Source organism: Eubalaena glacialis, chromosome 3, assembly GCF_028564815.1.
Source record: "Eubalaena glacialis isolate mEubGla1 chromosome 3, mEubGla1.1.hap2.+ XY, whole genome shotgun sequence".
NCBI classification, from domain to species: Eukaryota; Metazoa; Chordata; class Mammalia; order Artiodactyla; family Balaenidae; genus Eubalaena; species Eubalaena glacialis.
This window is the reverse complement of record NC_083718.1, coordinates 130,665,904-130,679,967: the sequence shown is the minus strand read 5'-3', so window position 1 is coordinate 130,679,967 and position 14,064 is coordinate 130,665,904. Positions and strand designations below refer to the sequence as shown.

The window sequence follows — 14,064 nt, the reverse complement described above, 5'->3', positions numbered from 1 at the left end:
TAAATCTGCATGTTTCTTAATAAAACTACATTAGCTTATTTGTTTAGACATTTCCAAAGGAGTTTAAGTTTTACAAATCAAAATCATTTAACTTTTACAAATTTTTAAAATTCATTATCAAATTGTGACATGATAAGAGGGAAGAGCAAATGAACCATGGGATGTCATTTAGAAGGGAAAATTAATAACTTGGAGCATAATGGAAAGAGAAATTACAGTAATAGGTCAGGAGCTTACCAGGAAGGGGGCCTACAGCAAATTTATTTTATTTCTAGGCAAGGAGAAGGATAAGCAAAAGGACAGCTATCCGGAAATGTGCAATAGGGATATGGTTTCAGAAGCACAGAATGAAAACCATGATCATGCCAGAAAACCTGTCTTAAAAAAGAGTGGCAAAGTGCCTACAGTCTGGAAAATGAGGCAGGACAGAAGGACATAAAGTTGAGCCAGTTTTCTTCCTGTTATAAAATCAGTCTTCACCTCTGAGTCAGTTGCCCAAAAAGACTGAGAAACTTCGAATACCAAAGAGAACTAAGCTGAAGGGTACCAGGTAGATTTCCAGTCTCTGCATGAAATAATTCAGGCAGGAATACTCTTTGTAGTCCTTGGAAATGTAGACACAATATCTTTATACACAGAGTAAAAGATAACTTCCACACTGTGTATTTTAACACAAAAAGTTCTGTGGTTACAGGGCCAGTTGTCCTCTAACTGGTTCTAAAAGGTCAGGATAGCATGCAGATATATGAGTGTTCTGGGTGAACAGCTGAGATGGAACTATGATTACAAAAAACATGTTTTGGGGCTTCCCTGGTGGCGCAGTGGTTGAGAATCTGCCTGCCAATGCAGGGGACACGGGTTCGAGCCCTGGTCTGGGAGGATCCCACATGCCGCGGAGCAACTAGGCCCGTGAGCCACAACTACTGACCCTGCACGTCTGGAGCCTGCGCTCCGCAACAACAGAGGCCACGAAAGTGAGAGGCCCGCGCACCGCGATGAAGAGTGGCCCCTGCTTGCCGCAACTAGAGGAAGCCCTAGCACAGAAACGAAGACCCAACATAGCAATCAATCGATCAATCAATCAATAAATCTTTAAAAAAAAAACAAAAAAAACAAAAAAAGTATGTTTCAATAAAGGAAAAATGGACACTTCATTGAATAATATTAAGAATAAAGGAATTTTTACTTACGTTTGTATTTATATTTGTCTTGTGACCCCTAGGAGAGAGTCAGTGTATCGTATGTTACTGATATTACAGCTCTTAGGTATGTGCATGGGACCAACAGAATTGATTTTGCAAGGTGTTAAAAGATGCCAAGAAAGTTACCATCTGGCATAATTTATAAGTATCTCCCTTATAATTTTTTCCTAATTTCTATCTATCTCAGGTTTAAGTCACATAATTTTCCTTTATTCACCTCAATTCACAAAGTATTTGTTGAAAGGTACTATGAGCACGTCATAGTTCCTGTCCCTGTGCCTTTCCCACATGTGTTATGCTATAAGTTGTCTGCTCAATTCTCTCATTTTCCTAGTGATCTCTCTGTTGACCTTGGCAACCCTCACAGTTTAACAACTCAGATTATGTATTAATCTAGCATCCACTTGCTGCTTTTTAAAAATAATTCTGAAATTGCTTGGTTGTAAAATTTTTCTTATCCATATCTATGGAGTCAAGCATAATATATGGTGTCACAAGTTTTTCCAGAAAGGAGATACCAAGACAGTTAAGTGTGCAAAAGGTTTATTGGGAAGTAATACTCTTTAAAGGAAAACGGAGGAAGTGGATTAAGCAGGGAGAGTCAAAGTTTCTGCCAACCGACCAGGAGCTCTGAAGCAAAGTCTGTCTCTATCTGAAGGTCCAACAATGAGCAGTAATGGCCAAGCCCTTGTAACACTGCCTTACTCAGTAATTGCCTGAAGGCTGCCTAGAGAATAGTGTGACCTCGACTTGAAAGCAGAGGTGGACCCTGAACAATCTAACAGCTGGAGCTGTCAGCTAGCCACACTCCTTGCATCTGAGCAGCCACAAATGGTGTCTAATATTACCCTTGTATGCCTCTGTCCTAATCTTATTCATTTAGCTCCAAGTTTTCTCCTTTCAGTCTCAGTAAAATCTTTGATTAAAGGGGACAGGCTTTACTTATTTTATTTTTACTGCCAGTGACAAGCAGGGGACGTGATATTTAGAAAGCACCTAGTAAATATCTGCACAATTTTATTAAATGGATAAAGTTAGCCCATTATGTGTTGATTAAGTCAAAAAGCTACAGCTTCACTTCTAAGTCATCATTTTTGCTTCTTTGGACCCCAAAACATAGGTGAATTAAACTTAAATTAAATTACCCTTAGCCCCTACTAGCCCTTAGAGACTCTTCTGATAAATATCTCATACTTCTACCTGACCCTAAAAGCCATTATTTCCCGTAAGTCTTAATACTCAGGACAACTCCAACTCCTTTGATCAGACCCTTAGATGTAGACAACTGACTAAGCTGGATTTGAATTTGTATACTCCTTTCAATTCCATACTTTATATAATCAGTCCCTACCTAGTAAGTTATTCCTATTTCTTTCCCCTCTCCCTACAAGTTCCAGCATAGGAATTGCTTTATGGCAATCTTTAAGGCCTTAGAATTTGTTACAGTGCTAAGAACATTCTAAATATTCAAAAAATACCCATTTGAAATGAACTGTATTGCTGATGGGGCCTGAAAATGACGTTAGGCAATAACAAAGAGCATGTAAGAATGTCATTACAAAGCTTTTTTCTTAAGACTTTCATAAGTTAGTACAACATCCCAGAAACTCATTGATAATAAAGGTCAGTTTTCAGTGTAAGGAAAGACTCTTCACAAAACACTGAAATTAAAAAAATGAAATATCTATCCGTAAGTTTCTTTTTAACTCTCCACATAATAAAATAAGGTGACTCATTCCACATCTCCTGAATCTGATATGAGATCAACCCTCGCACTATTTTCTTAATATCACCTACTGTTAAACTAAACAGAGAAGAGGGCAAAAGTCGTTTCATTATTTTTTGGCTTCTAAAATTATGGAGCTGATTATTCTTTCTCCCTGCCCCCCTATTTACCTGAATTCAAAGTAGGCACAAAAAAACCCCAAACTCAAATATAATAAGTTACTTGAATTTGTAAAATTAAAATTAGCACAACTTCACCCTGCCATGCAAGCTGTGCTCCACACAACTCCAGGGAATGTCATCCACACAGACTGTGAAATAAATGCACTCATGCAACGTGCAAAGCAGCAGCCCCGAGTAAGGTAAAGTCGTCTCGTTCCTCTCTTACTCACATAGGCCATGTGATTATAAATCATTACATTTTTTTAATAGTAAAAAGAGAACTATACCCCACTAAAAGATATACGGATGGCAAGTAAACATCTGAAAAGATGTCATCACATGTCATTAAGGAATTGCAAGTTAAAGCAACAATGAGATACTATTGCATACCTATTAGAATGGCCAAAACCTACTTACACTGACAATACCAAATGCTGGTTAAAATGTGGAGCAACAAGAACCTCATTCATTGCTAGTGGGAATGCAAAATGGTACAACCACTTTCGAAGATAGTTTTGCAGTTTTTTTTCAAAACTAAGCATCCTCCTACCATAAAACCCAGCAATCAAGCGTCCTTGTATTTATCCAAACAAGTTGACAATTTATATGCACACAAAAACCTGCACATGGATGTTTATACCCACTTTGTTCATAATTGCTAAAATTTGTAAGTAACCAAGATGTCCTTCAATAGGTGAATGGATAAATAAATTGTTGTACCTCCAAACAATGGAATATTCTTTAGTTCTAAAAAGCAATGAGTTATTAAGCCATGAAAAGACATGCAGGAAAATTAAATGCATATTACTAAGTGAAAGAAGGCAGTCTGAACAGGCTACACATGCTACATACTATATTATTCCAACTATATGACATTCTGGAAAAGGAAACACTATGGAGACAGTAAAAATATTATAGGTTGCCAAGGGTTAGGGGAAAATAAGGATGAATAGGTAGAACACAGAGGATTTTTAGGGCAGTGAAACTATTCTGTACAATATTGTAATGGTGGATATATGTCATTACATATTTGTCAAAACCCATAGAATGTACAACACCAAGAGTGAACCCTAATGTAAACTGGACTTTGGGTGATAATGCTGTGTCAATGTAGGTTCATTGATTGTAACAAATATACCACTGTGGTACAGGATGTGGATAATGGATACTGTACATATGTGGGGACAGGGAGTAACATGGAGACTCTCTATACTTTCTGCTAATTTTGCTGTGAACCTAAAAGTGCTCTAAAAAGAATGTTTATTAACTAAGAAAAGAGCATTGTTAATGTGGAATATAACACAAAATAGAGGTTCCTGAAGGCAATATTTCTATATTTATGTTATAAAAAATGGAGATAAAATATTTTTATCCACAATGCAAAATCTTTGTTTTTATTATATAAATAAAACATGATTTCTGATTAGAAAGAAAGAATATATAAAATTGTCAGAAAGAAAGGAATAATCACCTAACATTCTACCACTTAAATAACCACTATTAACAGATTGATGATTGTGATTTTCATGTATTTTTAATGCATATGTGGTACAATTAAAAAGTTACTTTATATTTTTGAACCCTTATTAAAAATTATAATATATTAAAAGACAAACAGTTCCTCAGGTATGTATGTGTGTATATATATATATATATACACACACACAACTTTAAGAAAATGTATTTAATAGTAATCAATGGAAAGGGTTCATAGGAGGATTATCTTCGAGTATATTTTGCTCTATTTTGTTTTACAAAAATGGTATTCAACATGGAATGTATATAGTTCCATCCATATTAGTTATGAGAAAAATGAATCTTTGGAACTAAAGGAAAATCAATAAAAATATCCTAGAATTCAACCAAATCATCAGTTCTAAAGCAAATCTTACTTTAGTATAGATGACTGCCATATTATACTATGTTTCCAGGAACTATAGAATGCCATAAAGGAGAACAAGATGTGAACATTCAATGAGCTAGAAGTGGTTCAATGTAAGAAATCTCTTCCAGAGAAATTGATTGGCTTGCCCTATGGATCTTTTTCCTCATTCTGTTGATAACTAGGGAGAACATATGCACCCTCTCCAGAAGATGAGTCAAGATAAAGGGTGTGAAATTCCAATATTAATGCTTCAAGGCAAGAGGGTGTTGCTCAAGTCCTAAGAAAAAATTAGATCATGATTCTGGGAGGTGAGCTGTCAAAGAAGACAGAGATCCACAACACATAGATTTGTTCTACCTTTCCATGAGGTTATAACAGTAAGGGTTCCTGGCCATCACTCTTTCTTACCTCTTAGGTGCTTTCTTTCCTTCCTAACAACATATGACTAAAGCAGCTTAAGGAAGCTTCAAATGTGAGGGTGTGGAGGCAAGAGGAAAGAGGGCAACTAATCTTCTCTGAGATAAATATATGGCAAATTTCTTTCCTCTGCTCTTAATCTCCGTCCTTTTGGCTATAATGAGTGTGACTTTCTTTCATACTATATCCCTTCTAAAATTCATGTTTGCAATATAGGAAATAACTATTCAAGATAAAAAAGCATGGGTAACAAAGAATATCTCATAGTCTAGCCCAGGTTACTAAAATATTGCAATGGAATTTTAGACCAAAGCCTCAGTTAGGAACTTCTTTTTTTGCTATTACTCCTAGTACATATATTTTCCTTGGTACCTTTTGAGTAAAAGGATTGACTGTGCAAAAGCAGATTTCAAATAGCCTTGGGTACCCCAGCAAAACCCATCATAAGAGTATCTAGATTTCCCTAAAATCCCACATAATAATATACAAATGTCCCTAAAGCTTGATCTAATTGACCACCATAATTCTGTATTTATGTCAGTCTATTCAATAACAGAAGAAAAACCACCCTCTGACCAATATCTGTAAGCCATGGATAAATAATATCCCTAGCAATTGTTTTAGATCCTCAATGTCTTCTACTCCAATCCAGTTTTTTATCAGATTCTTTCATCATGGCTTCTACCTTTTGGTTCTGTATATCATTTACAGTTTATTTTTGCACCATTAACTCTGGATGTTTATATGGACTTCTGGCTTTGCACCACAGCATTTCCTAAATGAATGTGACTTGAACTCATTCCTCTGGTTCTTTCCATTTTAGGTTACCATTAATATCAGAAATTTTAAGCCCTTGGGAGACCAAGCATGTTTCATCCCCAAACAGGAGCAGATTCAGACAATGATTGCTTTCTCTAATTACTGAAACTCGAATTCCATTCTTGATTAACCCTTTCCATTACTTTGCTCACAGTATCTTTTTCTAATACACTTCCAGTATTAAATGCTGATATTTCCTCAACCCCTCCCCTTTCCCTACTCCCTAACTCGTTTAATGTTTTCTGGATCCTAGGTTCTCTTAGGTATTCTATGGTATTAACTGTTCTCACTATAGCTTCTAATAAACCAAGCTCCAAGTCACTAAAGACTAAACATGTGAGTAGTAAAAATAATAGAAGAATAATATATCAACTGAGTGAGCTGAAGAGAAGACTAAAAATGAAGCTAGCAGAAGATGGAATGACAATTATATATAGAAGAAATAGATTGAAAGATGAATCTTACAATGAAAAATTATTTCAGTTACTATAAGAAAGTGAGCTTTGAAGACAACTTCATAATGTTGTATGAATGGTAGCTATAAACAATGAAAAAAGCATAGGAAAATGTACATGTTTATAGACTATGAAAGAATAGTTTTTAATAAATGACATTAGTAGTGATGTGGTTAGTAGAATTACTAATATCAAAGAGCTTTAGAAAACTCCTTATAATTAATATATTTTAGCAAAAGATTTATAACATTCAAAATACTTCCAAAGTCTTGAAATGGTATATTATATGTAACTTCATAAGTATTAAAAAACATAATGTTTATAATATATATTATTCCTATCTATGTATATATAATAGTCACTTGCCGTAACACAACATATATACAAATATACATATATATGGATATGTATATATACATCTACATTTATATATGGGTGTTGGCTACCAGTATATCCAAACTGGTTATCAGTATACAATATACCCATATCCAACTTGGATATCAGTATACGTCAGTGAAAGTCTTCTCTACAGAAAGCATATAAAAAGCAGGTGACATGCCTGAAAACAACACGTTTATATTCTACAAAGAGGGCCAAAAGACACTTCACATAAACTTTATAGAGCATACTATCATCTGGAGCAAATTAATACAGTTGGCACTGAGTGCTAATGAGGAAAAAGTTTTGAATAGGATACATTTGCCTTTTAAACCTATGTTTTTATTCAATGGATAAACTTTGGTGGGATTTAAGGGCCTGAGGACATTACTGTACTATATCTAGAACACGTGTCCTCAATTACATTGAAATCAGACTAATGTCAGTCTGGACAGTTTGTATTCCCTTCTAATTATGTTAATGTAATGGAAACATTTGTAGCTCAGGCTATTCAGGTACAGGTGCAAATATGAAGGAGTTTACAGACAAACACAGTGCTTTATAAATTACAAAAAGTTCATTCCAGTTAATTATACTATAATGCCGAGTTTTCATTTTTACCATTACCTAATGGTAAAAGCAAAACAAAATTCTAAAAATAAAAGAGCACAAACTTTAGAGTCAGATGATCTCGAGTTAAGTCCTAGCAATGTCACTTAACTGTTTGGCTTTTGGTAAGTTAATCAACCCCTATGAGCCTTAGTTTCCCTAATCATAAAAAAAGAGGTAAAAATACCTATCTTACAGTATTGTGAAGAATAAATTACATACCACATGCAAAATATCTAGCACAGTGCCTGGTACATAGTAGGTACTCAATAAATATAAATTTCTTTCTATTTTTATTGTGTCCTTAAAGCAATACATGATTTTGCACAAAATACTGAGTGAATATTATACTATATGTACAATTATCAGCCTTTAATAAACTAAATATTTATGTTTTCAGCTACTGAGAATATATTTTATATTACTATTAATAACTACTTCCAATAATTAATAAGAGAAAACACATATAAAAAGCATAAATTATAAAATGGTTCTATTAAGAGTGATTAATACACCACAAAAATTACATTTATACTACATTATATGACTTTTATCACATCAAGAAAATCTCAAGCATAATATTAACAAGAAAATAGAAGATATTTAAAAGAGATTAAAGAAATTATTACTAATGCAATATAAACTATAACTATAGTGTCTTAAAAATATTTCAAAGAAAAGTAATAAAATAATTATACTTACATGTTTCCAACATGCAAGCTTTTCTGTTATATTGGTTCCAGGCTGAAAAAAGAGATCCTTAAAGAGCTTATCTTCAAATTCTTTGTGTTTGTAAATCCATTTTTTTTCACTTTCACTAATAGTTTTTTCCTGATGTTTTTTATACAAGAACAAGTGGCTGAATATAACGGGGGGGAGGGGGGGAGGGAGAACTGTCATTTAGTTTTTTTGCAAAAAAAAAAAAGAAAGAATACTACTTATGAGTTCACTTACATCTTAGAAAACATAGTGGTAAACAATGTAATATTTGTTTTCATATTATTACTATATAAAACTAGGCATTAGGGCTGGCTCATCAACATTCATCAAGGGATGAATGAGTGCTGAGAAATCTCTGGGGACATGAATGAACAAACAATTCTGTAACTACATCTGGCTATGCGTTTTATAATATAATATCAGAGAGAACATAACATGACTAAATTATCTATAGAAATATGTTAACCAATATAAACTCTTTTTATCTTTCTTCTCCAGTGAAGAAATAACTTCTTATTTCCACCTAGGAAAACTACTTTACAGCAGTACTGTCCAAGAGAATATAATGTATGCCATAAAATAACTTAAAATTTTCTATTAGCCACACTAAAAAAAAGTAAAAAGAAATAGGTGAGATTAATTTTAATACATTTGACCCTTGAACAACACAAGTGTGAACTGCATGAGTTCACTTTTATATGAATTTTTTTCAATAAAAATAGTACTATACTATCTGTGATTGGTTGAATCCACCACACTGTGGAACCCGCAAGTACACAGGGACAAGTGTAAAGGACTAGAGCATCTACAGATTTTGGTATCTGCAGCAGGTCCTGGAACCAATCTCTTGCAGATAGCAAGCGATGACTGTATTATGTTTTATTTAACCTAATGTATTCAAAATATTAGTAGATAAATGGCATCAACAAACTAATATCACAATAGTAAAATACTAAATGTTAGCTCTGTAAGATCAAAAACAAGGGAAGGATAACATCTCTCACCCAATCTATTCAACACTGTACTCAAAGTCCTACTCAGTCCAATAAGGCAATAAGAAGAAAACCATATACCAATATAATCTTTGAATACAGATGCAAAAATTCTAAATACTAATAAAAAGAATCCAGCAATGCAAGCAAAGAATAATAAGACTATGACCAAGTATTACAAAGCTCATTACATAAATAATTTAATGAAGAGAAAAATATAAGAGTATATAAATGGATGCAGAAAGGCATTGGATAAAATTCAGCAGCCAATCTTTATTTTAAATTTTTTGTAAGAGAGGATATCAAAGTAAACTACTTCAATATCATGGAGACAGATTACCAAAAACCAATAATATTCATTAGATGTGATGAAAGAGCAAAATCATTTGAATTAAAATGATGAAACAGGTAGGAAGTTTACTGTTACCATTATTATTAAATAGCAAAAGCAAAACAAAATTGACCAAGGAAAGCAATTTTTCCATTTCTCAGATTTTTAAAGTGGGCTCCATCTATTCATTCCTTCATTCAAATATTTTCACTGATGATCTACAAATTAGTTAGGGTGAAATATATTAAGAGAATAAAACTTATAATGGTTCGAATAAGACAGAATTTTACTTTTCTCACATGCAGTCTACACTGGTGGAGCAGCGCTGCTCCATAAAATAATTCAATCTTGCCTCACCATACTCAAAGACACTGTCGTTAACCCACATGACTAATGCATTCCAGCCCACGGGAAGGGAAAGGCATGAAAACAAAGGGGGTACAATTACCATTTAATTATTTGAAGCAGCAGTTGTGGTCATTAATTCTGTTCACTTACAAATCTAACAAAAATATAGTCAGATGAACATACTTAGCTGCAAGTAAAATTGGTTAACAAAATCTCTAGTAGTTACCCAACTGCTAAAAGAAAAGAGAAGAATGGATTTTCAAGGAAAAAGTAGTATTTTGAAAATGACCATTATGTGCTCTGTGAAGAGAAGAAAGTCTGTAATACCATGAATGTTATATTCTCTAATAAGCAGAGTTAGATAATACAGAAATAAAACACTAAATATATAATAAGTGAATTGCTTTTCACATAGGCTGGATTGGGATAGTATTGCTAAGAGGAAACAAGTTATAGTGAGAATCTCAGAAAAACATTCTAGTAAAGCAAATGACAAGTACAAAAGGCCAGGTGGAAGTATGCTTAGGGAGGCAAGAACACACTTGGCATGTTTGAAGAACAGGAAGGTCACTGGGATGGACAGTCATTGCAGAGTTTTAAGCAGAAGAGTGGCTTTGAGATCAGAGAAGATCAAGATGGTGAAGTAGGAGGATGTGGAAATAACCTCCCCCCAACGAACACATCAAAAATACATCTACATGTGGAACAATCCTCACTGAAAAGTAAGCAGAGACTGGAAGAAATATTCCTGTACAACCAAAGCTGTGAGAAAGATCCCCACAGAATCAGGTAGGAAGGAAGAGATGTGATCAGGTCAGGACCTGTGCCCCTGGGAGGAGACTCAGAGGAAAAGAGATACTACACAGGTGGAGACCCTCCCTGGGGAATGAGCAGTTCGAGCCACATATTGAGCACCCCAGCCCTGGGGTCCGACACTGGGAAGGCAAGCCCACTTGTCTGGTTCCAGGGCCGGTGGGACTAACAGCAGGGCTGTGGGAAGCCTGCTTGTGAGGAGTATGCACAAACTCCCTTGCTCCCGAAACAGCGCAGAGGGGGTGGATTGAGAATGCAGGGTGGCTGGCTGATTTCCTGGAACCGCCCTGGCTTGTGTACCAACCTAAGGAAAGTGATCACTCATGATGCAGCTCCACACTGGGGAGAGGGCTCTGTGGCTGAGGGACAAAGGACACTCAGACACAAAGCAGCAACTGAGCGGAGCAGGGGTAACCATTACTGGTGCTCACACAGGCAGTGCATTGGAAGCAGTCCAGGTGCCTGCCAAGGCCGGACCACCAGAGCTTGTGCCCCAACCCACACCAAGCCCACATGCTAGCCACTCTTGCACCATCATTGCTTCCCTCTGAGGTGAGAGTGCCGGTGCTGGGAGTGGGAAGAGCAAACATTTAATGGGAACAGACAGAGCCGGCTTGAACATGACCCCCAGGGCTTCTGCTCCAGCAGCTTGGGACATGCCCCCTCCCCCAACAGGGTGGTGACAGCCACTGAGCAGAGGAAAAGCCCCAGCTCACACACAGCTCTGGACCTAGCCACTCCTTCTCCAGCCCCACCTCCTACTAAGGTGATAGCTGCAAGCACACCTTGAGGAAAGATGTGACTAGTATTGTCAGATCTAGCTCTCCCATCAAGGCCACTGGGCACACACAGACTGTAGAGAAATGCTTCCACACAAGGACATTCTTTCAGGACTGCAATAAGTTACTGTTTCACCTAATTTCATAGAGACAGAGAAAGTTAAGCAAAATGAGAAGATAGAGGAATTTTGTTTCAATTGAAAAGGCAAGAGAAAACCCCTGAAAAACAACCAATGAAACAGAAAGAAATAATTTACCAGATAAAGAGTTCAAAGCATTAGTAATAAGAATGCTAAATGAATTAGAGAAAATTATAGATTAATAAAGTGCAAATTTTAACAAGGAACTAGAATTATAAAAAAAGAACCAATCAGAACTGGAGAATACAGTAACTGAAATGAAAAACAAACTAAAAGAAAAACCAACATTTGCATTATAGGGATCTGAGAAAAAGAGAGAAGAGGGTTGAAAATGTATTTGATGAAATTATGACTGAAAACTTCCCAAACATGAAGAAGGAAATAGATATCCAGGTACAGTAAGCACAGAAGGTCCCAAACAAGATGAACCCAAACAGACCTACACCAGGACATATTATAATTAAAATGACAAAAGTTAAAGAGAGAATTCTAAAGGTGGCAAGACGAAAACAAAATGTCATATACAAGGGAACCCTCAAAAATCAGCTGATAGCCTCATAAGGCTATCAGCTGATTTTTATGCAGAAAAATTACAGGCCAGAAGGGAGTAGCATGATATATTCAAAATGCTGAAAGGGAAAAACTGCAACCTAGGACACACTACCCAGCATGATTATCATTTAGAATTGGAAAGATAACTTCTCAGACAAGCAAAAACAAAAAGAGTTCATTAATACTAAACCTACCCTAAAAGAAATGTTAAAGAATCTTTTCTAAGTGGAAAAGAAAAGGCTATAACAAGAAGAAAGAATCTATAAAGGAAAAATCCCACTAGTTAAAGTAAAGGATGAAAATCAACCACTTAAATAAGCTAGTACAAATATTTAAAAACAAAAAATTGTAAAATCAACTATCACTACAATAATCAGTAAAGGATACACATGAAGATGTAATATATGACATCAAAAACAATATGTGTGGGAGGGGAGGAAAAAGTGTAGATATTTTAGAATGTGTTTGAATTTAATGGACTACCCATTTAAAACAAATAGATATAGTTACAGGTCAACATATATGAACCTCTTGGCAACCATAAATCAAAAACCTACAATAGATACACAAAAACTAGAAAGAAACACAGCATTCAATTAAAGAAAATCATCAATTCACAGGGAAGAAACTAATAGAAGAAGAAAACAACAGAGAAGAACTACAAAAGCAACCAGAAAATAAGTGATAAAATGGCAATAAGTACATACTTATCAATAAGTGATAAAATGGCAATAAGTACATACCTATCAATAGTTACTTTAGATGTCAATGGACTAAATGCTCCAATCAAAAGACATAAGATAGCTGACTGAATTAAAAAACAAGTCCTATCTATAGAAAAAGTAGAACAAATTGAGACCAAAGTTAGCAGAAAAAGTAGAAAAAGAAGAATAAAATGATCCCAAAGTTAGAAGAAGGAAGAAAATAATAAAGATTAGAGAGGAAATATATGAAATAGAGAACAGGAAAACAATAGAAAATGTAACCAACCTAAAAGTTGGTTCTTTGAAAAGATAAACAAAATTACAAAGCTTTAGCTAGACTAAGGGAAAAAAAAAAAGAGAAATGACCCAAATTGACAAAATTGTAAATGAAAAATGAGACATTACAATTTATACCACAGAGACATGACAGATCATAAGAGATCATTCTGAACAACTATATGCCAACAAACTGGACAACTTAGAAGAAATTGAAAAATTATTAGAAACACCACTACTGAAAACAAATTAGGAATAAACAGAAAGTCTGAATAGACCAATTACCAATAAGGAGATCAAATCAGTAATAAAAAGTCTCCCAATGAAGAGAAGCCCAGGACCAGGTGGCTTCACTGGTGAATTTTACCAAACATTTAAAGAATTAGCACCAATTATTCTTAAACTCTCCCAAAAAATCAAAGAGGAGGAAACACTCCCAGACTCATTTTATGAGGCCAGCATTACTCTGATACCAAAGCCAGGTAAGGACACTAACAGAAAAGAAAACTACAATTCAATCCCTGTTGAATATAGGTGCAAAAAGTCTCAATAAAACATTAGCAAACTGAATTTAGCAGCACAGTTAAAGATCCTTCACAATGATCAAGTGGGATTTATACATGGGATGCAAAGAAGTTTCAACATATGCAAATAAATGTGATCCATCACATAAATAGAATGAAAGAAAAAAATCATATGATCATCTCGAGATGCAGAAAAAGCATTTGACAAAATTCAACTTCTGTTCATGATAAAA

General features: G+C 35.0%; 1 protein-coding gene across 1 annotated transcript in view; it reads right to left on the bottom strand.

Moving 5' to 3' along the window:
* LRRIQ3 (leucine rich repeats and IQ motif containing 3) overlaps positions 1–14,064 on the bottom strand; it is a 198,427-nt gene that overhangs the window by 106,847 nt on the left and 77,516 nt on the right. Inside the window, exon 4 of the mRNA XM_061186447.1 lies at positions 8,355–8,511. Coding sequence (XP_061042430.1) covers positions 8,355–8,511 — 157 coding nt within the window. The remainder of the gene's footprint in view (positions 1–8,354; positions 8,512–14,064) is intronic.